At 47.1% G+C, this 23,445-nt stretch overlaps 4 protein-coding genes across 4 annotated transcripts in view; 1 reads left to right on the plus strand and 3 right to left on the minus strand.

Moving 5' to 3' along the window:
• Window positions 1-6,023: 6,023 nt before the first annotated feature.
• Window positions 6,024-11,277, plus strand: LOC310960895 (endonuclease domain-containing 1 protein-like). Its single transcript, XM_083932733.1, has 2 exons — window positions 6,024-6,340; window positions 8,998-11,277. Exons 1-2 carry the CDS (start codon window positions 6,059-6,061, stop codon window positions 9,616-9,618), a joined length of 903 nt encoding a protein of 300 aa, XP_083788859.1. The 5' UTR covers window positions 6,024-6,058; the 3' UTR covers window positions 9,619-11,277.
• Window positions 11,278-14,364: 3,087 nt separating this feature from the next.
• LOC310960897 (DELTA-actitoxin-Afr1a-like) lies at window positions 14,365-15,688 on the minus strand. Its single transcript, XM_083932735.1, has 3 exons — window positions 15,561-15,688; window positions 14,997-15,118; window positions 14,365-14,915 (listed from the first exon to the last, which is right to left on the minus strand). The coding sequence occupies exons 2-3, from the start codon at window positions 15,098-15,100 to the stop codon at window positions 14,480-14,482; spliced, it is 540 nt and encodes a 179-aa protein (XP_083788861.1). The 5' UTR covers window positions 15,101-15,118; window positions 15,561-15,688; the 3' UTR covers window positions 14,365-14,479.
• A 434-nt stretch (window positions 15,689-16,122) lies between these two features.
• LOC310960898 (uncharacterized protein) lies at window positions 16,123-18,961 on the minus strand. The gene is made up of 3 exons (XM_083932736.1): window positions 18,846-18,961; window positions 18,453-18,599; window positions 16,123-16,628 (listed from the first exon to the last, which is right to left on the minus strand). Exons 2-3 carry the CDS (start codon window positions 18,554-18,556, stop codon window positions 16,199-16,201), a joined length of 534 nt encoding a protein of 177 aa, XP_083788862.1. The 5' UTR covers window positions 18,557-18,599; window positions 18,846-18,961; the 3' UTR covers window positions 16,123-16,198.
• A 3,113-nt stretch (window positions 18,962-22,074) lies between these two features.
• plaub (plasminogen activator, urokinase b) overlaps window positions 22,075-23,445 on the minus strand; it is an 8,673-nt gene continuing 7,302 nt past the window's right edge. Inside the window, 2 exon segments of the mRNA XM_083932726.1 lie at window positions 22,075-23,148; window positions 23,233-23,381. Coding sequence (XP_083788852.1) covers window positions 22,954-23,148; window positions 23,233-23,381 — 344 coding nt within the window. The 3' untranslated portion in view covers window positions 22,075-22,953.

The raw sequence follows: 23,445 nt of genomic DNA on the forward strand, positions 1-23,445 counted from the left end.
AACTCGGCCAGAGAGGCAGTTCGCGCGTTACGTCATCTCGCTGTTGCAGTGTGGTGTGAGAGTGTTTGGACTGTCTTTTTCTATCCCTTTGGCTCCAGTCCAGCGCGGTAGATGTGAGATTAATGACCGTGGGGATTGAAGTGACGTCTCTCAGTGTTCGACTCTTTTTTACAGCGTACAGTCAAGTCAGTTGTTTTTTCTAGACTGTATTCAACAGATGCGACCAAACCTCGGGCTAAATCTATCTGGAGTGCCTGTTAAACCTTCAGTTAATTGGTTCTTCTAATTTACGAACCATTCATTGGCTCCGCCGTGCATGGATGGAGTACTGAACAGGTCTACCGTGGCACAGGTCCACGGGCCCAAGAGGTCAGAGGCCCAAGAGGTCAGGGGTCCTGACTCATACATGTTGATGAAAAAACCACAAAACGACCACAAAAAGACAAAAAATGACAACAAAGACAAGCAAAATGATTCAAAATAGATGTAAAAGGACCACAGAGAGAAACTAAATGATGACATTGAAACATAAAATGACAAAAAATAGGTTCAAAACAATCTCACAGACATACAAAACAACCAAAAATGGACATAACAAGACCACAAGAGACAGAAAATGACTAAAGGTACGTCCACACGATCGAAAACAACCTGTTTTTTCTCTGTCGTTCTTAAAAAGTTCTCCATCCGCTCGGCCTCGACTCTTAAACCTACACAGGAAACCAGGTGCACCGACTCCAAACGCTGTAGTACCCATGCCAGGCCTGGAGGTGGCGCTGTAACTGCCACAGAAACACACCAACAACAGAGAAGAAGAGACGGGGAGACGCTGTGGAGAATCCTCCTCCATCCTAGAGACAAACGTGTCCCTGGTTCTGGTCTTAGTGGAGACTTTGGTGCTGTTCTGGACTCTGATGCACCGATCACTCTGCAGTTAGTGTCCTCATTGAGCAGAGGGTGCTGCTGGCAGCCCCTTCACTCTGCAGTTAGTGTCCTCACTGAGCAGAGGGGGCTGCTGGGAGCCCCTTCACTCTGCAGTTAGTGTCCTCACTGAGCAGAGGGTGCTGCTGGGAGCCCCTTCCCCGTCCCAAAGCACTCCCAGGCGCCACTTTCTCACTACATTTAGAGACTTTTCACAGCTTCTTAGAACTGGATTTAGAAACAGAGCCTAGAGCAGTTTAGCTCCTTATTCAGAGCATCAGGGAAAAGGGAGAAATCTGTGCTGGGCCTCATTCAGTCCCATGCATGTGGCTTAGAGTCCAGTTCACTAAACAGTCTCTGGGTCCGTCTCTGTCCTCTCACGCAGCAGCACTGTTGTTGTTATGTGACGCAGAGGGGTCAGAGGTCGGAGGTGGGGCCATGACGCCGTCCTTTAACAAAGTCTGAGCTTTCACCGTCCAGACCACAACGCCATGGGGGGCGTTTACAATCTTCACACTCTGGGACCTGGTTTCTAAAGATCCTGTTTTCAGGCTCCGATAACGCCGGCTGCTGTGGATGGACGACTAAACCAGACTGAACCAGACTGAAGTTGTGGTTGCAGGGAAACGCGTCTCCGTGTGGACGTCGACTCTTGGAATCTGGGTGTCTTGTTCCTCCGTAGACAGAGTCGGGGGCCTCTGACATGTCTGCGTCCAGGGGCCCATGATACAGGTCCCGCACACGCAGCACCAGACCTTCAAGCTGATCAACACAATATGCGATGGTGCGAATAGCCACACAATCACCAACACTACCTTTTTATTTGCGAGGTCATGGCACCGCTTACCTTACCCAACTCCTCCATCTCAGTTTCCTGCATCGATTTAGGATCATAACTGGCCTCATAAAAGTCTGAGAGGGGGACGTGAGAGCCAAAACCCAGACGCAGCCAGCAAGTTTTAATGGTACAGGTTTATAATGAAACACTCCTTGAGCCTTTCTCCCAAAGCGCTGACGTTATCCACTGGACACACGCGCATATTAAAAGCGCACGCTATTTATAAAGTGTGGGACTATCAGCGAGGCAAGGCGGCGGGGAGTTGAGAGGATGTGTGTGTGTGTGTGTGTGTGTGTGTGTGTGTCTGCCTCAGTTACACTGTGGAGGTTTGTCATGAGGGCTTTGGCCGTTTGAGCGGATGAGCGGAGTGCTGTGTTGTTGTAAAGAGCAGATGTTTTGAGGTCACCGCTTCTCGATCCGCCTCCCTGCAAGTGTTGACACTTGTGGGTAGGACTCATACTTAATGAGGGGATCATGATGTGTGGGTTGTGGCCCCGAAAGGAAGCAGAACGAGCGGCCCGTTCATATCCTCGAGCTCCGACGATTAAGCCCAAGCAGCACCCTGCAGTTCCTGCCTCTCGCTGCAGAGTTTCTGCGTGCGTCAGATATTTGAAAGCACACAGAAGGAGTTTCTGTAATGAACCGGCCGCTGCAGCTTTTCTGTTTCAGGTACATGGGGTTCGTTTCCTCCACCTGTCCGCTACACACACACACACACACACAGACACACACACACACACATACTGATGATTTCTTCTACGGCTGCAACTTTATCCATTAATCAATGAACTGTTTGGTGTTTAAAATGTGACACAATGTGGATCCAAAGCCCGAGACGACGTCCTCAAATGTCCTTTAAAGATATTCTGTTTTGTCACAGAGGAGGGAATTAACCAGAAAATATATATTATACGTGATATAACAGTAGATATTACTGTGGGATGAGACGTTTTACCTTTATTATCGCTGTTGAAACTTAAAGTACATTTTGCTCAAACATCGATTTCATTTTAATTGTATGGCTTTTACTTGTAATGGAGTATTTTACAGTGTTTTTTGGCTTCTTTGCATTTTACACCTTTATTTTTAATACTGAATAAAGGATAATTAGTGGTGGTTAGCACTGTCGCCTCACAGCGAGAAGGTTCCTGGTTCGAATCCCTCCCTTCTGTGTGGAGTTTGCATGTTGTCCCCGTGTCTGCGTGGGTTTTCTCCGGGTTCTCCGGTTTCCTCCCACAGTCCAAAGACGTGCAGGTGTTGGGTTCATTGATGACTCTAAATCACCCGTAGGTGTGAATGGTTGTCTGTCTCTGTTCGTCTCTATGTGTCCTGTGATAGACTGGCGTCCTGTCCAGGGTGGACCCCGCCTCACGCCCGATGTCAGCTGGGATCGGCTCCAGCCCCCCGTGACCCCGACAGGGACAAGAGGCTGAAGATGAATGAATGAATGAATGAATAATGCAGTATTTGTGGAGTGCAGTATGACTTCTCTTCCACCGCTGGTCACTTTACAAATTGAGTTTATTCTGACAAAACCTGTCATTGTTTTATGAAATATGATGTTTTGTTATGAGTCAAAGTAGCCGACAGTATATGAAAGACAATCTCTGCGTGAAGTAGCGTTTGCTGATTTGCACTTTTACCCAAACGATGATTTTAATGCAGGAGTGTTTAACTTCTGTCTGTTAAAGAAGGCTATTACTGCAAAACTAAGTGTGTGTCATGGGTGAATAGAGTCCAAACAGTCAACCAAACTGACTTGTTTTAAGCATCACTGCAAAACTATAACTCTTGTACATCGTGTTATGGGTGAATAAGGTTCAAACAGTCAACCAAACTCACTTGTTTTAAGCATTTTTTGGCTTCTTTGCATTATACACCTTTATTTTTAATACTTAATAAATGCAAATAAAGGATAATTATAATGCAGGAGTGTTGTTTTATAGTGCAGTATTACTGTCTGTCTGTTAAAGAAGGCTATCACTGCAAAACTAAGTGTGTGTCATGGGTGAAAAGAGTCCAAACAGGAAACCAGTGCAGTTTAATTACTTCCAAACTGACTTATTTTAAGAATTTACAACAAAGAAAATGGAATAAGGAGGATTGGACCAATAATATCAAGAAATGTACCTTTGATTTTTAGAAATGTTAAGGTTTTCTGGATAAATAATGTAGTAAAAATGTACTTTCACTGCAGTAAATAAGGATATTCAGATCAGTGTCACAGGATTAAACACAAACATCCACAGTTACGAAGCTGGAGTCACAGAGTTTTGACTTTTTGTCCTTTTTTAAAATAGTTTGGGATTATTTTCATAGCTGATTTATTGTTGCAGCTCCAATTTCTTCATTACCCCCCTCACCCATCATCATTCCTGCCCTGCCCGGCCAATGAGCGCACACCCATGATGTCACTTCCTGCTCTCGCCTTCCCAGCTCACAGGAAGTGCTTGAGTGCAGCGGACGGTATCTCAAACGTGACTCAGCTTGGTCTTGATCTGATAACCTCTGAGTGTTACCTCCTGAAACGATTAACCCGCTGCTCACGAGAGCCGCAGAAGATCTTGAGTGAGAGAGAAATTGACTTTCGGTGTTTCCCAGAGTCTAAAAATACACGCTGATGAATTATGGGTGATGCACAAAGATGGCACGCGATGCTCCGACAGCTGCGAGCCGGCCCCCGACTTTAATCTTGTGTCGTTTCTTACGCTTCACGGGCTCCGACAAAGCGCTCTCAGACGGGCGTCGTGCAGAGATGAAGTCGTCATCTGTCAGTCGTAGCTGTTATCTGGACCCAGCAGCACCGACACATGGAAAACCCAATGACTTAATGCATCACAGAGGCTTAGAGGGCCCCGGTTTGTGCGTATGTGATTGGTGGATGCTGAGACAGGAGTAAACATGAAGCACCATCTGTAGCTCTTCTGTGTGTGTGTGTGTGTGTGTGTGTGTGTGATGAGCCACAGCAGCAGCTCAGTCAGCGGGCCACTTGTCATTCATTGTGCTTCTGCTGCCATCTGCTGGTGAGGGTTCAAACCCCAGGGTGGACGAGTCCTTCATGAGAGAAGTCATGCATGAGTTCAGCTTTCATGTGCTCGTTGACTTCAGTCTGCTTAATCCCACCATCATTGTCAGTGGTGGATTTATTCAATAGTCTGAGCAGACACGTACTTTGAGGGGCGAAATATTAATGACCAGGTGATGAAGAAGTGCTCAGATCTTGTACTTTAAGGTTGAATATGGAGAACGAGCAGAACTCCGCCATCTGGTGACTCAAGATCGTAGCCGCAACAACAAAAAATAAGTCCAGCAGTGGGGTTGCCAGGTTGGTCAGACCCGGCCCAGTAGCTCCAGGAGACCGGAGTCTGTTTGAGCCTGTTTGAACCCGTCCCCTCCAGAAAATCTCATCTACACTGTACAATCTCATCTCATCTTCAGCCTCTTATCCAGGGTCAGGTCTCGGGGGCAGCAGCTTTAGCAGGGGACCCCAAACTTCCCTTTCCCGGGCCACATTAACCAGCTCTAACTGGGGGATCCTGAGGCGTTCCCAGGCCAGTGTGGAGATCTAATCTCTCCACCTGGTCCTGGGTCTTCCCCGAGGCCTCCACCCAGCTGGACGTGCCTGGAACACCTCCCTAGGGAGGCGCCCAGGGGGCATCCATCCCCTCCAGAAAATCACACCATAAAAACAAGGATTAGAGGAGTTTGACTGACAGTTAGCGATAGCTGTTAGCGTTAGCCGTTCCAGCTAAGTGCAGATGAAAGTGATGTTAGCGATCAAGGAGAAGCGTAGCCATTTGGGCGTGCGTTTGAATGGCGTTGAACTCCCCTGGGTCTGTGCCCAGTACGGCCGTTCAGTAATCTGTCCAGGCTTGAGAGCTGTTCTTTGTCTCCTTGTGTATAAATTTAAATCATGTTTTAAAGTTTAAAGTACAGGCCTACACGTGGGAGGCACAGTGACTACTTCAGGCCTTTCATCAAGATGAATATTACAAATACGCCAGTGTTTCTTTGTTATTTACATGTTGGATCCGTGTTGAAGAAAGAGTTATGTCAGAGGAAGTCTTTGAGTCTCGCTGTTAGACATATTTACATTCACAGACAGCACTTTAGTGGGTTTCCCCCTCAGAGACACATGAACTGAAACTGATGTCGCAACCGTGCTTCTGCTTTACGAGGTCACGTGTTCATGAAAAGGAGAACAGCCCCAGTCTGTTCGAGCCTCGCTGCATTCCCCTGACTCTGTGTGAAGGCATGACGCCTCTTCAGCCGCTCCACTCTTAACTCTCCGTTATCAAAATGTCCCGTGTGTCCGCTCTGGCCGTGGTCGTCCTCGCCTTCACTGGATGGTGCTGCCCGTGTGCAGCCGACGTTGGGGATTTCGCTCCATGCCTGCAGGTGTTCTTTAAGTCCTGGCCTCCTAAAGGTCTGAAGGGGACCCCGATCTGCCAGCGCTATTACAACCAGTACCGCTTTGCCACACTGTACAGTCGAGCGCGCCGCTCTCCGTGGTTCTCGGCCTATTTGTACGCCGCACCAGCAGGAAAGAGACCCACTGCAAGTTGGAAGTTTGAGCCGCAGGTGAGGATATTTTCCACTGTGTTGAAGAGTTCATCTCCCGTAAAGTGAGAATACAAGAAGGTGAAGGTTGCAGATGTTTGGTTTTTATATTTAGTGAAACAGTCCGAAGAAAATGTGGCAGCTTTTGATTTAAATGGATCATTGTCAGGGGTGTCAAAGTGATCCAGTAAAGCTCCGCTGTGGCGGCAGGTTTTCATTTCAACCAATCAAAAACACACCTGACTCGACTTCCTCAATCACCTGAACTGTCTTCACACAGTTGATTTGTTGGACCAGGTGTGTTTTTGATTGGTTGGAATGAAAACCTGCAGCCACAGCGAAGCTTTACTGGATCACTTTGACACCCATGGATTAGTTGGGGCGGCTGTGGCTTGGTGACAGAGTGGGTCGTCCTCTGTTCGAGAGATTGGTGGTTCGATCCCCATCTCCCCCCAGTCCACATGTCGATGTGTCCTTGGGCAAGACACTGAACCCTGAATTGCTCCCCGTGCTGCACATGGGTGTGTGGATGTGGTGTGAATGGTGAGATTAGATGGTCTGTAGATGTCCACTGCCATCAGTGTGAATGTCTGTGTGAATGGGTTAATCTGACAAACACTGTGAAGCGCCTTGAGTAGTCAGAAGACTAGAAAGGCGCTATTTAAGTACAAGCCCATTTACCATTTACCAAGTTGATCTGTAAAGTTCACAAAGATTTGTGTAAAATCATCCCTTTAATCTTGTGTTTACCAGTTTTCCCTTAAAGTTCACTTTAATTCTGGCGTAAAATCATCCCGTGGTCTTCTTCTGCACTTATATTCATCAAATAATCCATCGAGACAGTTTTTTTGTAGATGAACCATTATCAGAGAAATCCAGGAGAGTCGCTAACAGCAGGACGTGGCTAACAGTGGTTAGCTCGGGGCAGCACGGTGAAGGCATTCAAAGGTCTTTTTTAACCACTAATGCTGCTGAAAATAACAGCAAACCTCTGCAGCAGCATGAGAAGAGTCCCTACACACAAAACAAAGCAGCAACAGCGTAGTTAGTGAAGCCAGAGTTTATTAAAGAGTGTTTTAAAGACTTACCTACTGGCCCCTGTACCAGCTCCTCTCATAGTAAAGTCCATTACAGTGGAAGGAGCCCATTGCTGCTTTGTTTTGTGTGTAGGGACTCTTCTAATGCTGCTGCAGAGGTTTGCTGTTATTTTCAGCAGCATTAGTGGTTAAAAAAGACCTTTGAATGCCTTCACCGTGCTGCCCCGAGCCGATCACTGTTAGCCACGTGCGGCAGAAAAAGACCCTGGGATGATTTTACGCCATATTAACACTTTAAGTTTCTAAGTCTTGTCCACTGATCGTGTCTGTGGAGAACCGGTGAAGTCGTTCTTGCTGATTCAGGATCAGTTGTACAGAACGTCTACGGTAAACTCTGCTCATCGATCAGTTCGATAGAAGATCTCTTTTTATAGATGCGTCCTAACTGTTCAATCACGTTCTTAGCTTGGGTGAGACGCTGTCGTCTGCTGTGGTCGAGTGTTACAGCAAACAACAAGAGAACGAGGAAGTGAGTCCCCGTAAAGAAGAACTGCCTTGTGTGTGTTTGTGCTCCATCAACTCTTTCATTGTTCGCATCATTACATTTAAATAAACTAATGTGCTGCACCTGGATAATGAAGGTTTATCTCCTCTTACATGCCCAACGTTTATTTCTTTGTCCTATTTATTTAATTTATTCTACAATAACAAGTCAGTTAAACAGGGTGTTTTTCTATTTTGGAGGCTGATTCTGGTCCTTTTTACACTCAGCATCGACTGTTTTAAGACAGAACATAGATACAAAAAGTCATTAAATGCGAATTAATAGAGGAATGTAGTATTTCTCTCCCTGGAAGTGTCTTTAAATCTATGAAACAGCCTTTAAAACACTGTTAAAGGAGATCAAATCTACAGGAAAGTGTAACGTGAATAAAGAAACGAGTTGGACCGCGGGTTCAGATCCCCGGGGAGGACGCACTGAAAACGTCCCCCTCCATATTAATATTATAAGAGCATGTTTATTTTGATGTGTTTGATGAAATAAATGCGTCAAAATCATCTTAATAAAGCCACAAATTACAACAATTACAACAAGGATACAAACTAAAAATCTAATCACTAATTATAACCGAACGACCGTTGGAAAAATGTGATTTATCTCAATTTTTCGAGGAATTAAGTCCTAAAACAATAGTTTCTTCAGTTCCGTTTATTATTTCTGTATTTCAAATTGTTACCTGTGTTTTCCTCGACATAAATAAAAACATTTCCACCGTAAATCAGGACATAAAAATCCACCTGAACGCAGGAAATTAAGCGTTTGATGGTCACAGATTACTTAAATTATGGTCTAATTGATGGATTGCTATGAAATCCCAGTAACTTTGGTTATAATCTGATTTTAAATCCATAACCAGGTAAAAATGTGTCCCATTCTTTGAATTACTTGCACAACTTTTGCATCGCCTGGGACCAATTTGCAAAAATGCGCCACATAAGAAGTCCCCTCCGCGTGTCTCCGCATAGTTTTGGCCACATGTCGTAGCAGCACCTCGATCCATTGAGTCCGTTTTCCTCTTATTTACACAACGAATCCTAAGGTCTCTAAAACCTGCACTGCTTTTTGCTCCCAATGAACAGTTGGCCGACCCTGGAGAAGGCGGCAACATGATCCCCTTCCCTCCGGGCCCTGTGGACCAGAAGGTGGTGGCCAGCCAGGCGGTGGCGCTGGACTACATTAACTCCACCTATTCCCGTGGTCACTTGAACCCCAGCCTCCACCACCAGAGCCACGAGGACCGCGCCGCCACCTTCACCCTCACCAACGTGGTTCCTCAGAAGGCGGGCTCCAACGACGGACCCTGGGAAATCCTGGAGCAGACGGTCAACAAGACCTTATCGGCCCACTGTCTCGGGGAGGCTTACGTGGTGACTGGCAGCATCCCTTACCGCAGCGGAGAGCCCTGGCTCAAGAATCACCGCGTGGCTGTTCCCGAGTACCTTTGGTCGGCCTACTGCTGCCCGAACTACAACAACAGCCTTCCAGAAGAGCTGAAGCAGGCTTTTCCCACGTACGCCGCCATCGGCCGCAACGACCGCAACAGCACCGAGGAGATCGTGCCCGTGGACCCGACGGCCAAGAAGCAGTTCAGAGGATACGATGTGAGACCGATGTCACTGGACACACTGGAGATGCACCTGAAGGAGCGCTTCAACACTGTCGTCAGTGTGTTTTATGAGCAGTGCTCAGGATCAGACTGAGCCTGCACACACAAACACACACACACACCGTTACAACCGTCTGATCTTTAAAGTGTTAACTTCACTTATTTAAGGCTGAATACACGGCGCCGTCCAGAAGTGTTCCTAATGAGGCTTCATATGATCTGCCATCACTAAGGGTTGATTATGTTTTGGTTTAGATTGTGTTCAAGGAACCAACACTAACTTTGAAAGGATGTAAAAACAACAACAGTCACATCATTTATTCTTAATTTTGGTGGATTTTAGGCAACGCAGCTTTATTTGTAACGCACTTTTCAAACACAAGGCAGACTCAAAGTGCTTCACAGCAACATGTCATGAATTCAAATGCATTACAGAAAGATAAAGAGAATTAAAACACAGGCAATAATAAAAACAGTGCGGAGATTTAGCAGAAAGCTGAGGTGAACATAAGAGTTGTACAAGTGGTCAGAGTGGGTGAAAGGAAGTTGATTCCAGCTGTTTGTTGCATAATGACTGAAAGATGCTTTCCCTTGATTTGAGTTTACTCTGCGAACCACAGAGGATCTCAGTGATCCTGAAGGCTGATGTAGTGGGAGCATATCAGTGATATACCTCGGCCCTGGACCATGTAGTGTTTTATACGTGAGCCGGAGGATTTTGAACGTACAGGAAGCCGGTGTAATGATTTAAGAGCTGGTGTAATGTGCTCACATGTTCTGGTCTTTGTCAGAACTCGAGCAGCAGCGTCCTGAACGAGCTGCAGGAGACCGTTACAGTAGTCCGGCCTACTGGTGATAAAGGCACGGACAAGTCTTTCTAAGTCTTGAGCTGACATGAGCCCTCTAAGTCTTGGGTAGGCCGATGTTGTTACTGATTTGATGTGACTGTCGAAATGTAAATCAGAATCCATAACAACCCCAAGATTTCTGGCTTTATTTGAGGTTTTCAGGGACAGTGATTGAAGGTGTTGGATGACTTTAAACCTTTCTTTCTTAGCACCAAAAACAATCATCTCAGTTTGATCCTCATTTAGTGGAAGGAAATTTTGGCACATCCAGTGTTTGACTTGCTCAATGCCCCGGCACAGAAGGGCTGGAATGATGACTCGATTAACTCGATTACAAAAAGTCGTTTAATTCCCATCTGGTGCGTTCTGCGTCCTGTTCAGGGATCATTGTTCCACAAGGAGCGTTTTTGCGGATGCACGCCACTACATCAGGAAAAGACAGAGAATCAGTTTGGGATCATTTCACTTTAAAAAAGCAGCAGAAAGGTGAAAGTGTCCAACTGTTAACTCGAAGTGTTCGACCACAGCAGCAGGACACAGATGATTCAGCGCCTGAGCTGAAAGCAGCACGTTGTTAACACCACTTCACCGAGCGACGCTGCTCTGCTTTAAGGAGGGCGGTTGCCGTAGTGACGGAGATGTTAGAAACAGGAAGAATATGGGTAGGTGTCCTGGTGAACGCCTCCTTGTTTAGTTTTTCATGAATGTTGAACAGAACGTCTCCTCCCTGATCAGTCTGCAGAGTTTGGTTTGAGCAAATGTGTCAGTGGAGTTTTGTTGGCTGTTAGTTGTTTGTTGTTACGGTAACAGGAAGACAGCGACTCGTTCTTCCTGATAATATTTATCTCTGATTCATTTTCTAAATAAATCTGTTTGTCTTTAAACCTGTTTGAGTAAAAACTCTATTTCACCACTTTGAATTGTTTCAATAGTAAACTTATTACGAGAGCATTGCCTTCAACAAACACACACATCGTCTCTCTCTCTCTCTCTCTCTCTCACACACACACACACACACACACACACACACACACACACACACACACACACACACACACCCCTGAATTGGAAAGACAATAATTGACAATGGTTTACACAGTGGTCTTCAAACAGCAGGGGTCTCTGATCCATTAAGGGGCCGGTGTGGCTGCATGCACCTGATCAGGGGTGCAGATCAGGGGGGACAGAGGAGACATTCATGACCCTTAAAGACCCTTAACATGATGATTTACTAATATAAGAGTTGAGTCAGCAGTAATACTCTGTCGGCTTTTCAGGACAAATAAACAAGAACAGTCAATGAGTCCATGTTCAGTACTTTTTGGATGATACGGCGAGCATCTACCACGTTGTGATTCATGGTGGTATGGCAAATAAATGCTTAACATTTTCTGCCTGTATGCAAAAAAAATACAAGCATGATTAGATGATATCACATAGGTAATCCAAACCAACTTTGCATCATTTTAAGTCTCTCTAAATCGAACACTGATACTGATTTTAGAGGAGGAAATTCACCTGTATGGCGTCTGATATAGGGACTTTTTGAGTCACTATAAGATCCATATATAGTGACGTCCCGCTAACTCTGCAGTCCGAACACGAGGAGCTTTTTCTACTTGAACACTACTGAGAAAGTCGGCGCAAAGAGTTCTTTTTGTTCCCTTTTGTTAGGAAAAAACGGAAGAAACCCCCAATCCTGAGCTCGGATCCGCACCCCTGCACCAGATCCAACAAATCAACTGTGTGAAGACGATTGGGTGTGTCAGGTGTGTCCCTGCAGCCACAGCGGCTCTTTACCGGATCAGCTGGAGCCCCTCATGTACCGTACATAACTGTATTCTTACTGCATCCAGAACGTGCATGCACCAAACACTGTTGACCACCAGGTGGAGACCTTGTCCAACGCAATATGCTTCTGCTGACTGTATCCTGCACCTGGAGGGATCGGACCGTAAAGTTTCATCTGTGCTGATTTTGTGGGTGATTCAAAGGAACCCCAGAACTCATTACGTAAACCAATGATCTTAGTATTTACTTAATAATGTCCGTCATGCTTTGTTACATATTTCTAACAGAAACCACACTTCAATCCAGCGTTGTGTTGCCTTCATCTCCGTGCAGGTGGAGGCTTTGGAGGCTCTGAACATGTGTGAAAGTAGTCGAAGTTACATTTGTGCTTCTAAAAAAGAGCCGATTACAGATTTCCCTTTAATTAGGGTCTAATTGATGGATTGCTATGAAATCCCAGTAACTTTGGTTATAATCTGATTTTAAATCCATAACCAGGTAAAAATGTGTCCCATTCTTTGAGTTACTTGCTCATGTTTTGCATCGCCTGGTGCCAAATTTGCAAAAAGGCGCTACACAAGAAGTCCCCTCCGCGTGTCTCCGCATAGTTTTGGCCACGTGTCGTAGCAGCACCTCGATCCATTGAGTCAGTTTTCCTCTGATTTACACAACGAATCCTAAGGTCTCTAAAAACTGCTCCCAATGAACAGTTGGCCGACCCTGGAGAAGGCGGCAACATGATCCCCTTCCCTCCGGGCCCTCTGGACCAGAAGGTGGTGGCCAGCCAGGCGGTGGCGCTGGACTACATTAACTCCACCTATTCCCGTGGTCACTTGAACCCCAGCCTCCACCACCACTGTACATAACTGTATTCTTACTGCATACAGAACGTGCATGCACCAAACACTGTTGACCACCAGGTGGGGACCTTGTCCAACACAATATGCTTCTGCTGACTGAATTCTGCACCTGGAGGGATTGAACCGTAAACTTTCATCTGTGCTGATTTTGTGGGTGATTCAAAGGAACACCAGAACTCATTACGTAAACCAACGATCTTAGTATTTACTTAATAATGTCCGTCTTGTTTTGTTACATATTTCTAACAGAAACCACTCTTCAATCCAGCGTTGTGTTGCGTTCATCTCCGTGCAGGTGGAGGATTTCTGAACATGTGTGAAAGTAGTCGAAGTTACATTTGTGCTTCTAAAAAAGAGCCGATTACAGATTTCCCTTTAATTAGGGTCTAATCTATGGATTGCTATGAAATTATCACTTTTATTTATTTCCCCCTGACGATGAATCCCAGTAATTTTGGTTATAATCTGATTTTAAATCCATAACCAGGTAAAAACGTGTCCTAATCTTTGAGTTACTTGCTCATGTTTTGCATCGCCTGGGACCAATTTGCAAAAAGGCGCTACACAAGAAGTCCCCTCCGCGTGTCTCCGCATAGTTTTGGCCACATGTCGTAGAAGCACCTTGATCCATTGAGTCCGTTTTCCTCTGATTTACACAACGAATCCTAAGGTCTCTAAAAACTGCTCCCAATGAACAGTTGGCCAACCCTGGAGAAGGCAGCAACATGATCCCCTTCCCCCCGGGCCCTGTGGACCAGAAAGTGGTGGCCAGCCAGGCGGTGGCGCTGGACTACATTAACTCCACCTATTCTCGTGGTCACTTGAACCCCAGCCTCCACCACCACTGTACATAACTGTATTCTTACTGCATACAGAACGTGCATGCACCAAACACTGTTGACCAGCAGGTGGAGACCTTGTCCAACACAATGTGCTTCTGCTGACTGAATGCTGCACCTGGAGGGATCGGACCGTAAAGTTTCATCTGTGCTGATTTTGTGGGTGATTCAAAGGAACACCAGAACCCATTACGTAAACCAATGATCTTAGTATTTACTTAATAATGTCCGTCATGTTTTGTTACATATTTCTAACAGAAACCACTCTTCAATCCAACGTTGTGTTGCGTTCATCTTCATGCAGGTGGAGGCTTTGGAGGCTCTGAACATGTGTGAAATGAGTCTAAATTACATTTGTGCTTCTAAAAAAGAGCAGATGAAGTTAATAAATCGCTGAGATGACTCATTCAAACAGACGGTAACTCGTTCTACCGGTCGTACTCGACTGATCTGAACGTTGCCAGGTTGTTTTTTTTGTTGCAGTGATCACGAGGACACACACTTTCTCACTTCAGACTGGATTTATTGCATGGACAGAAGGTGTACACAGGGTTTAACGTATGTCACACTTCACACTTTTGTGGAGAGACTGAACGGGCGGCTCATTGGTGGCGTTGCTACATCGAAGTGAAGAGCTTGTCCCACACCTCCAGCTTCAGTATGGCCCTGCCCATCGGAGACATCGTCGCCTTGAGGTCCAACTGCTTGCCCTCGAACGTGAGGCCGCAGCCGTGGGCCTCCTCCCTCACGAAGCCCACCTGCTCTTTGTTGTAATACATCTCTTTGTACAGCGCCTCGTCGCACTCCTTGTCCTTGTCGTAGATCCCGATGGACAGCCAGTTCTTGTACATGTTGTAGTCGTAGGGCACGGAGAACATGATGGCTATCTTCTCATCGGCCGAGTTGCTGTGCCTCGCAAACAGGCTGTAGGTCAGGACGCCCACGGCGCCGGAGCCCCTGCCGCTGGTCTTGCTGAAGTTGCACACCTCAACTTTCTGCGGGCGCACGGTGGGTTGGGGCGGACTGTGACAGTTGCCACTGTCCAGGTAGACCCTTGCAAAAACACAGACAGTCTTATTAGAGCCTGAACGTATCCACGCAAACGGAAATGAACCTGAAATGTCTGGCACTCACTTGGGGTCGATGAGGCAGTAGTTGTTGGTGAGGTTGGTGATCTCGATGGTGACATTTCTCCTGCTCTTGATGTTCGCAGCCAAAGCTTCTGCTGATTCGCTCATGTTGTTGCTGGGGAAGGGCTGCGACAGCACCGGGACATCGTTTTACTCTGCAGTTTGACTTCATCAGCACACAACTCTTCACACAACCCTGCTAATGCTGTCAGAGAGCTAATCACAGTTTATCACTGGAGTCGTGATGGGTGTTGTCGTACTGGAGCGCATTACATTGACCAGTGTTTCTAATGATCTCACCCTCGTGTTGAACGGGTGGATGTCAGGAGCACGTCTCAATATAACGCAGTCCAGTTCGAAACTACTGCAAACTACCACCTCAGTAATAAACACAGAGTTAAAGGAATACCTCTCCGACAGTGTCATTCAAAACTGAACATTTAGATCAATGCATTTATCTTTTATTAGACTCTACAAGTGCACTGAATGAACTCTGCGTCTATAACAGATGCACACTCCTGAACTAGAAACAATGTCTGTCAGTAAAACTCTGAATAAAGCAGCTTACCTGTCCGGACCGCAGGTGTGTTGCTCACTCGGGTGATGCCAGAGTCTGAGACGCAGCCTTCACCCTGTTCGATCGCTCTTGTTGGAGAATGCGTGACGCCTCGTGCCCCACCCGAAACTGTCTCCACCCACACCTGATCTCCATGTCGATGATCACAGTCTCAAACTTTATGTCCTCTCCTCAGGTATGCAGGCGGAGGCGTGAAGACAGGGTGCAGCCGACCGTTTTTTGTTTTCAGAAGCATTTTTTTTAACAAGCCGGTTAGTTCAGCTCTCCGTGCCATTGTCTCATAGCTCAGTGTCTCCTGATGCACCACACCTTCATCTATGCGTCTGGGATGTTGTTTTTACTGTCTGCGCGGAGAGCCGATCGTGCCATACCTCTGCACCACCCTGCACAGTCTGACTGTGTTCATTGTAAGAGTTTCCACCCAAAGCGAAGTAAAGTTCACGCTAAATCGACTGAAGAGACGCGTGACATTCACTTTAACCTGCTGCGGAACATCTGCGACCACGTGTGATGGTTCAAATTACAGATACAAGAAAACATCAGGGACATTAAATCTGTTCATGTTGTTTTTTATTCATGGAAAGCACCCGTACAGGACATGCATGCTCTTACACTCGTGACAAACACACTCATCTGCCCATCTTGTCGTACAACTCCAGTTTGATAATGGCCTTGCCCTCGTCAGACATGCAGCCCCTCACGTCCAGCATCCTCCCCTGGTACGCCACCCCCGAGCCGTCGGCCTCGTGGCGCACGAAGTTGGTGAAATCCTTTCCCTTGTACATGAAGTCGAACAGCTTGTTGTCGCAGGCTCGCGTGTGCTCGAAGATGCCCACCCCGAGCCAGTTCTTGTAGAAGTTGTAGTCGAAGGGCACCGAGAACATGACGGCCATCAGCTCGTTGCAGTGGCGGTTGCGCATGTCGAACAGCTCGTAGGTCAGCACGCCCACTGCGCCTGAGGCGGTGTTGTCGTCCTTGGTGAACGAGCACACCTCGGCTTTGTTGGTGCGCAGGGTCGGCTGCGGGGGGTTGTAGACGAAGCCACTTTCCATGTACACCCTGCAGGGGAGAGGAGGAAGAGGGTCAGGAGTTAGAATACAAGGGAAAGTCCAAACACTGGTCCTGCAGGAACACGTTAGGAACAGTTTCATTCAGTGGTGCCCAACATAGGGGTGTAGCCCCCCAGGAGGGTCACAGGATACTAGAGCCGATCCCAGCTGACATTGGGCGTGAGGCGGGGTCCACCCTGGACAGGACGCCAGTCTATCACAGGACACATAGAGACGAACAGAGACAGACAACCATTCACACCTACAGGTGATTTAGAGTCATCAATGAACCCAACACCTGCACGTCTTTGGACTGTGGGAGGAAACCGGAGAACCCGGAGAAAACCCACGCAGACACGGGGAGAACATGCAAACTCCACACACAAGTGGAGCCCTCGAACCAGGAACCCTCTCGCTGTGAGGCGACAGTGCTAACCACCACGTCACCGTGTCGCCCTTTCACAGGATACATCTGAGGTTTAAAACAAATGAAAGTTCTTTTTCAGTTTTTTGGACTTTTCCATGTGTTTTTTCTGTGTATAGGAGGTTTTGGATCGTACCATCACACCGAAGGAGCGGGGGGAGTTGTGCAGAAGCTGCAAAACAATCTCATGCACACAGTCTGTCGCGCCTAAATACACTTATTTAGGATGTTTCTGTCAAATGGGCGAATGGTTTGAGACTCCGTCTGAGACAGGGATTAAATAAGGAGTGGCTGTGAGTCCATCAAACATCCAGTGCAACGTACTGAAGTGACTTTATCAATGAATAAAAATAAAACAAAGCTTATGTACTGTCACATATTTACTTAATCACTTGGCTTATACTTGTATTTAACCCTCCTGTTCTCCTAAGGGTCAATTTGACCCCATTTAATGTTTAACATCTCTAAATAATGTCATTTTTTTGTGTTTTTTTGCTTTATATTTATGACTTTTCCTCATTTTATGGGGACGACTCATAAAAAACCTAAAATTATCATGATTATATATATTTATTTATTGTTCTTATTGTACATGTACTTGTGTCATCGGTGTTCCTTTGGGTCAGTTTGATCATCTGGATGATTTAATCATTATTATTATTGTTTATTTTACAATTCAAATATTATATGAGGTCAAATTCATGCTGCTGTCCTTGATAACGGACGTTACTTTCATTCCAGATGTTACAAATAACACAAAATAGCACTTAAAATAACAGACTTACTTTAAAACACACACACACAGAAATCCCTCCATGCAGTTTAACATCAGTGATATTTTTCATTCTGTTAAATAAAAACATAAAGTACCCGACTTCACTTGAGTCACACATTGATTATGATCATTTTACAGATGTTTAACGGTCAAATTGACCCCAAGAATAAATGGTGTTAGTCAAATTTGAGGGTTAATCTTATCAGGTTTACTACAAAAATGTCCTTTAATTCAAAAGTGAGCGAGTGTATTACTATTAAATTAAAATACTACTTTAAGATGACTTAGGTAGTGTCGTTGCAGTAAAAGTTAAAACTTCCTTAAACATAAACTAGTTGTGCATTCAAGGTTTTACTGCTGTTATAATTCAAATGTACTAAAAATAAACTCTTCTAAACTGAAAAAAGTAGAACAATTAAGACCCAAGCAGTATTAAATTAGTACATCTCTGCTACTGCTGCTGTTTTGTATGAGGTCACAAAGCAAAACAGGTCCAAAAGTATGAAAATACGCCTCAAAATCACACTTTAAGTTCCCCCTCTGGGCGTCATGCCATAAAGAGATCCATGTACTTTTCATTTATGTAATTATCGGTTCCCTCTGAGCAGCTTTGCGCTCGTTGGACTCGCTCTTACTTTGGGTTGACGAGGCAGTAGACGGAGCTGACGTTGGTGATCTCTATGGTGCAGTTGCGGTTGGTGGTGAGGGTGTGGGAGTGGGCTTCTGCGGTCTCGGGCATGGTGACGGCTGCTGCAGACGACTGGACGTGACGGGAAGAAGAGCTGTGAACACAAAAACACACACACAGGAGGATGATTGAATGCTTGGTATCAGGCACGCAAAGAGTCTTCTTCAACACACTATGACAAGAAAAGGAGGTCTGATGCGTCCGGGACACCGCGGACTACATTACTGCTGCACAGGCGTCTCCGCTGAGCACAATCACACACCAGCGTCTCCTCACATCACTACAGTAACGCCATGTTTGGAGGGTAGATGCACGGTTATCTGAAGGTAAATGCACTTACGGTACTTTATGTCACACACAGGATGGCAGGGAGTCCTCTGAAAACAGGTTGGAGTTTGGTTTGGAGACAGGTACGAAGGCACACCCTCGCAGGTACAGTCACGCCTCACACACACACACACACACACACACACACACACACACACACTGTGGGCGTGTCTGAGCTCACATGCAATGCCAGTTATGCAGTTTCAAGTGTAGCTACACCGGAGAATGGAGACATAAGGAAGTGTGTGTGATGGAGTTAATGCTGATGATGGACGTGAGGAGGAGGAGGAGGAAGAGGAGGAGGAGGAGGAGAGGAAGAGGAGGAGGAGGAGGAGGAGAGGAAGAGGAGGAGGAGGAAGAGGAGGACAGGAGGAAAAGGTGGAGGGGGGAGTAGGAGGAAGAGGAGGAGGAGGAAGAGGAGGAAGGGGAGGAGGAGGAGGTGGAGAGGAGGAAGAGGAGGAGGAGGAGGTGGAAGTGGAGAGGAGGAGAGGAGGAGGAGGAGGAGGTGGAGAGGAGGAAGAGGAGGAGGAGGAGGTGGAAGTGGAGAGGAGGAGGAGGAGAGGAGGAGGAGGAGGAGAGGAGGAGGAGGAGGAGGAAGGGGAGGAGAGGAAGAGGAGGAGGAGGAGAGGAGGAGGAGGAGGAGAGGAGGAGGTGGAGAATAGGAGGAGGAGGAGGAGAGGAGGAGGAGAGGAGGAGGAAGAGGAGGAGAGGAGGTGGAGGAGGAAGGGGAGGAGGAGGAGGTGGAGAGGAGGAAGAGGAGGAGGAGGAGGTGGAAGTGGAGAGGAGGAGGAGGAGAGGAGGAGGAATAGGAGGTGGAGGAGGAGGTGGAGAGGAGGAGGAGAGGAGGAGGAGAGGAAGAGGAGGAGGAGGAGAGGAGCAGGAGAGGAGGAAGAGGAGGAGAGGAGGAAAAGGTGAAGAGGAGGAGGAGGAGGAAGGGGAGGAGGAGGACGACGAGGAGGACGACGAGGAGGAGAAGGAGGAGGAGGAGGTGAAATACCTGACTGTGGGCACAGATTTAGAGATTACAGAGCAGCAGCCACACCTGTCAGATCACCTCACCATCTGATGAGGGCGATGACTCAGACGCCCGGACCTCCTCGACTGGTTCATGTGAAAGAAAACATTGTGGCAGTTGGCACGGTAACAAAAGTGCTGTTGTTGCACGTCTCCTGTGCCAGAGGTTGACTGATGATCCGAACACACTTCCCCTTGTTCCCTCGTCTTTACCTGCTTTGTGTTTGTGGAACCTGTTTCTGCACAAACTGAATGGTTCTGATGGATGACAGCGAGTCCGCGGTCCATCAGATTATTCTACGGGTGTGTCCAAACACATGTAAACACCAGTGAAGTCTGAGGACGGCTGTTCAGTGACGGGCAGCGCTGTATTCTACCTCCTTATGTCGGCTTTTTTACCCAAACACATGATTGACTCTGTTCAGGGGACCAGGCTGAAAAATAGGTTTCAATAGGTTTGTAAGATGGGCGGCACGGTAGTCTGGTGGTTAGCACTGTCGCCTCACAGCAAGAGGGTTCCTGGTTTGAATCCCTTCTGTGTGGAGTTTGCATGTTGTCCCGTGTCTGCGTGGGTTTTCTCCGGTTCTCCGGTTTCCTCCCACAGTCCAAAGACGTGCAGGTGTTCGGTTCATTGATGACTCTAAATCACCCGTAGGTGTGAATGGTTGTCTGTCTCTGTTCGTCTCTATGTGTCCTGTGATAGACTGGCGTCCTGTCCAGGGTGGACCCCGCCTCACGCCCAATGTCAGCTGGGATCAGCTCCAGCCCAGCGGACATTTAAAACAATGGCGGTGAAAGGTTCACGTTGGTGTGATGCGGAGGTGGAGTGTTTACTGCAGATTTGGTCGATGAAAAGATTCAAAAACAGTCGACAAGACGCACAAAAACTCCGAGGTCTACGGAAAGATCTGGAAACAAAGCCACGCATCGCCATGACGTCATCAATGCGTGTGACGTGTTACGGCGTGATGACGTATAGGCAGCAAGAAGCATTCTCCGAGGCCCAGGTAGTGTGAGTACAAACGGGCCTGGAGGGGGGGACAAGGACCCTAAAGCACGGGGCGCGGGACGGAGGCACAGTGGGAGGGCGCTCTTGTTTTTACGGACACAAAAGTCCTTTAGAAGAAAAACACTTTTTGGGGGAAGGGGAACTTTAAGTACAGCTGCTCTTAAAAAATGATGTGTTGTAATGTTTGTGTTTGACCACAGGATGGTGCTGATGTGCGGGGGGTAACGGGGGACGAATGGACTCCTGTGTGCGGATGAACTTCTGTCTCAGATGAAGGAGAAGTTTAAATAAAGAAATGCAAACACAGAGTTAAGTCTCCTTCAGTCGGGGGAGAGCAGGGACCTCTTTGAGCTCTGTGACGACGCATTTTAAAGACTTACTCAGTTTCACAAGGAGGAGATTTCTCTTTTACGGGGTATGCGGTTTTCCCCGGACAGGAAGTGCATGAAGGATGTTTTCCACCGTCTGTTCGTGCTGTTAAACTTTATATTTGTATTTTTACAGCATCATAAAAGCAACAAGTCCACTGGAGGAGTATAATTACATGTGTCATCTTTTTAATTCAACGGGCGGCACGGTGGTGTGGTGGTTAGCACTGCCGCCTCACAGCCAGAGGGTTGCTGAATAAAGGACTTTTGTGTCTGAAAAAAAAAAGGGCGCCCTCCCACTGTGCCTCCGTCCCGTGCCCCGTGCTTTAGGGTCCTTGCCCCCCCCCCCCCCCAGGCCCGTTTGTACTCACACTACCTGGGCCTCGGAGAATGCTTCTTGCTGCCTATACGTCATCACGCCGTAACACGTCACACGCATTGATGACGTCATGGCGATGCGTGGCTTTGTTTCCAGATCGTTTACAAATAACAGCCAGAAGGTTGGTGGTTCGAATCCCGGCCTGGGCCCTTCTGTGTGGAGTTAGCGTGTTGTCCCCGTGTCTGCGTGGGTTTTCTCCGGGTTCTCCGGTTTCCTCCCACAGTCCAAAGACGTGCAGGTGTTCGGTTCATTGATGACTCTAAATCACCCGTAGGTGTGAATGGTTGTCTGTCTCTGTTCGTCTCTATGTGTCCTGTGATAGACTGGCGTCCTGTCCAGGGTGGACCCCGCCTCACGTCCGATGTCAGCTGGGATCAACCCCCCCCCCCCCACCCCACACACACACACACACACACAAAACCCCGACAGTAAGAAGCGGTTGAAGACTTAATTCAGCATAATAAAAATCATCTTGATGTTTATTTACAGTCAGTTTTTATTTATTTCAAGATTTTCTCATACAAGTGTTTAATAATGTGGTGTTTGGTGTAAAACAACATATATAAAGTTAACACAACGTGTACAAAACGCAGCGTAAACATAAAGCATATATGCAGCGCTGCGTTAGCTGAATAACAGAAAACAATCAGAACTTAATGAATCCATTAATAACAATACAGTTGGAATGACTTTGCTGTGCTCCTCTTTTAATAAATGAAATAAAACATTTAAAAAAAACACTCTGCAAAAAGAAAGTCTACCAAACAATGATCTCAGGAATATAAAAATAAATCTTTTATCTGTAAAACAAAGCACCAACAGCGTAGTTAGTGAAGCCAGAGTTTATTAAAGAGTGTTTTAAAGACTTACCTACTGGCCCCTGTACCAGCTCCTCTCATAGTAAAGTCCATTACAGTGGAAGGAGCCCATTGGTGCTTTGTTGTGTGTGTAGGGACTCTTCTCATGCTGCTGCAGAGGTTTGCTGTTATTTTCAGCAGCATTAGTGGTTAAAAAAGACCTTTGAATGCCTTCACCGTACTGCCCTAAGCTAACCACTGTTAGCCACGTCAGGCTGTTAGCATCTCTGCTGGATTTCTCCTTTAATAGTTTATGGTGGAGAGGAGGGAGAGGAGGAGGAAGAGGAGGAGGTGGAGAGGAGGAGGAGGAGGAGGAGAGGAGGAGGAGGAGGAGAGGAGGAGGAGGAGGAGGAGAGGAGGAGGAGGAGGAGAAGAGGAGGAGGAGGAGGAGGAAGAGGAGGAGGATGAGGAGGAAGATGAGGAAGAGTAAGAGGAGGAGGAAGAGGAGGAGGAGAAGGAGGAAGGTCACAAAGCAGCAGTCCCAGTTCTCCGCTTCACTTCAGAGGAAACATGGATCCAGCAGCGATGGACGGCAGCCCCGTCTTCTCTGCTATCCATCCGTTGTAATTGGTCACTTTGGTGTAGACGCCGGGTCGATTCTCCTTGGCGCAGCCGTCGCCCCAGCTGATGACCCCAAACAGGAAGAGCGTGCCGCCGACCTCGCACACCAGAGGCCCTCCGGAGTCGCCCTGAGAGGGAGACGAGCAGCGTTACAGGGGAACCAACACACTGACTCACTGAAGCCTGATCGAGTTTGGACTTGTCGTGAATACCTCGCAGGCGTCCTGGCTCCAGTCGGGACGACCGGCACAGAACATGTTCCCGCTGATCGTGTTTCCATAATACTCCTCATGTCGACACACACTGTCGGCGAGGAGGTTCACCTGAGCCTCGCGGAGGAACTGGGACTTGTACCACAGACCTGGAGACCAGAGAGGCGGTTAAAACGACTTTAAAACACAAACGATCAGAGGTGGAAACAAACT

Source organism: Echiichthys vipera, assembly GCF_963691815.1.
Source record: "Echiichthys vipera genome assembly, chromosome: 18".
Taxonomy (NCBI): domain Eukaryota; kingdom Metazoa; phylum Chordata; class Actinopteri; order Perciformes; family Trachinidae; genus Echiichthys; species Echiichthys vipera.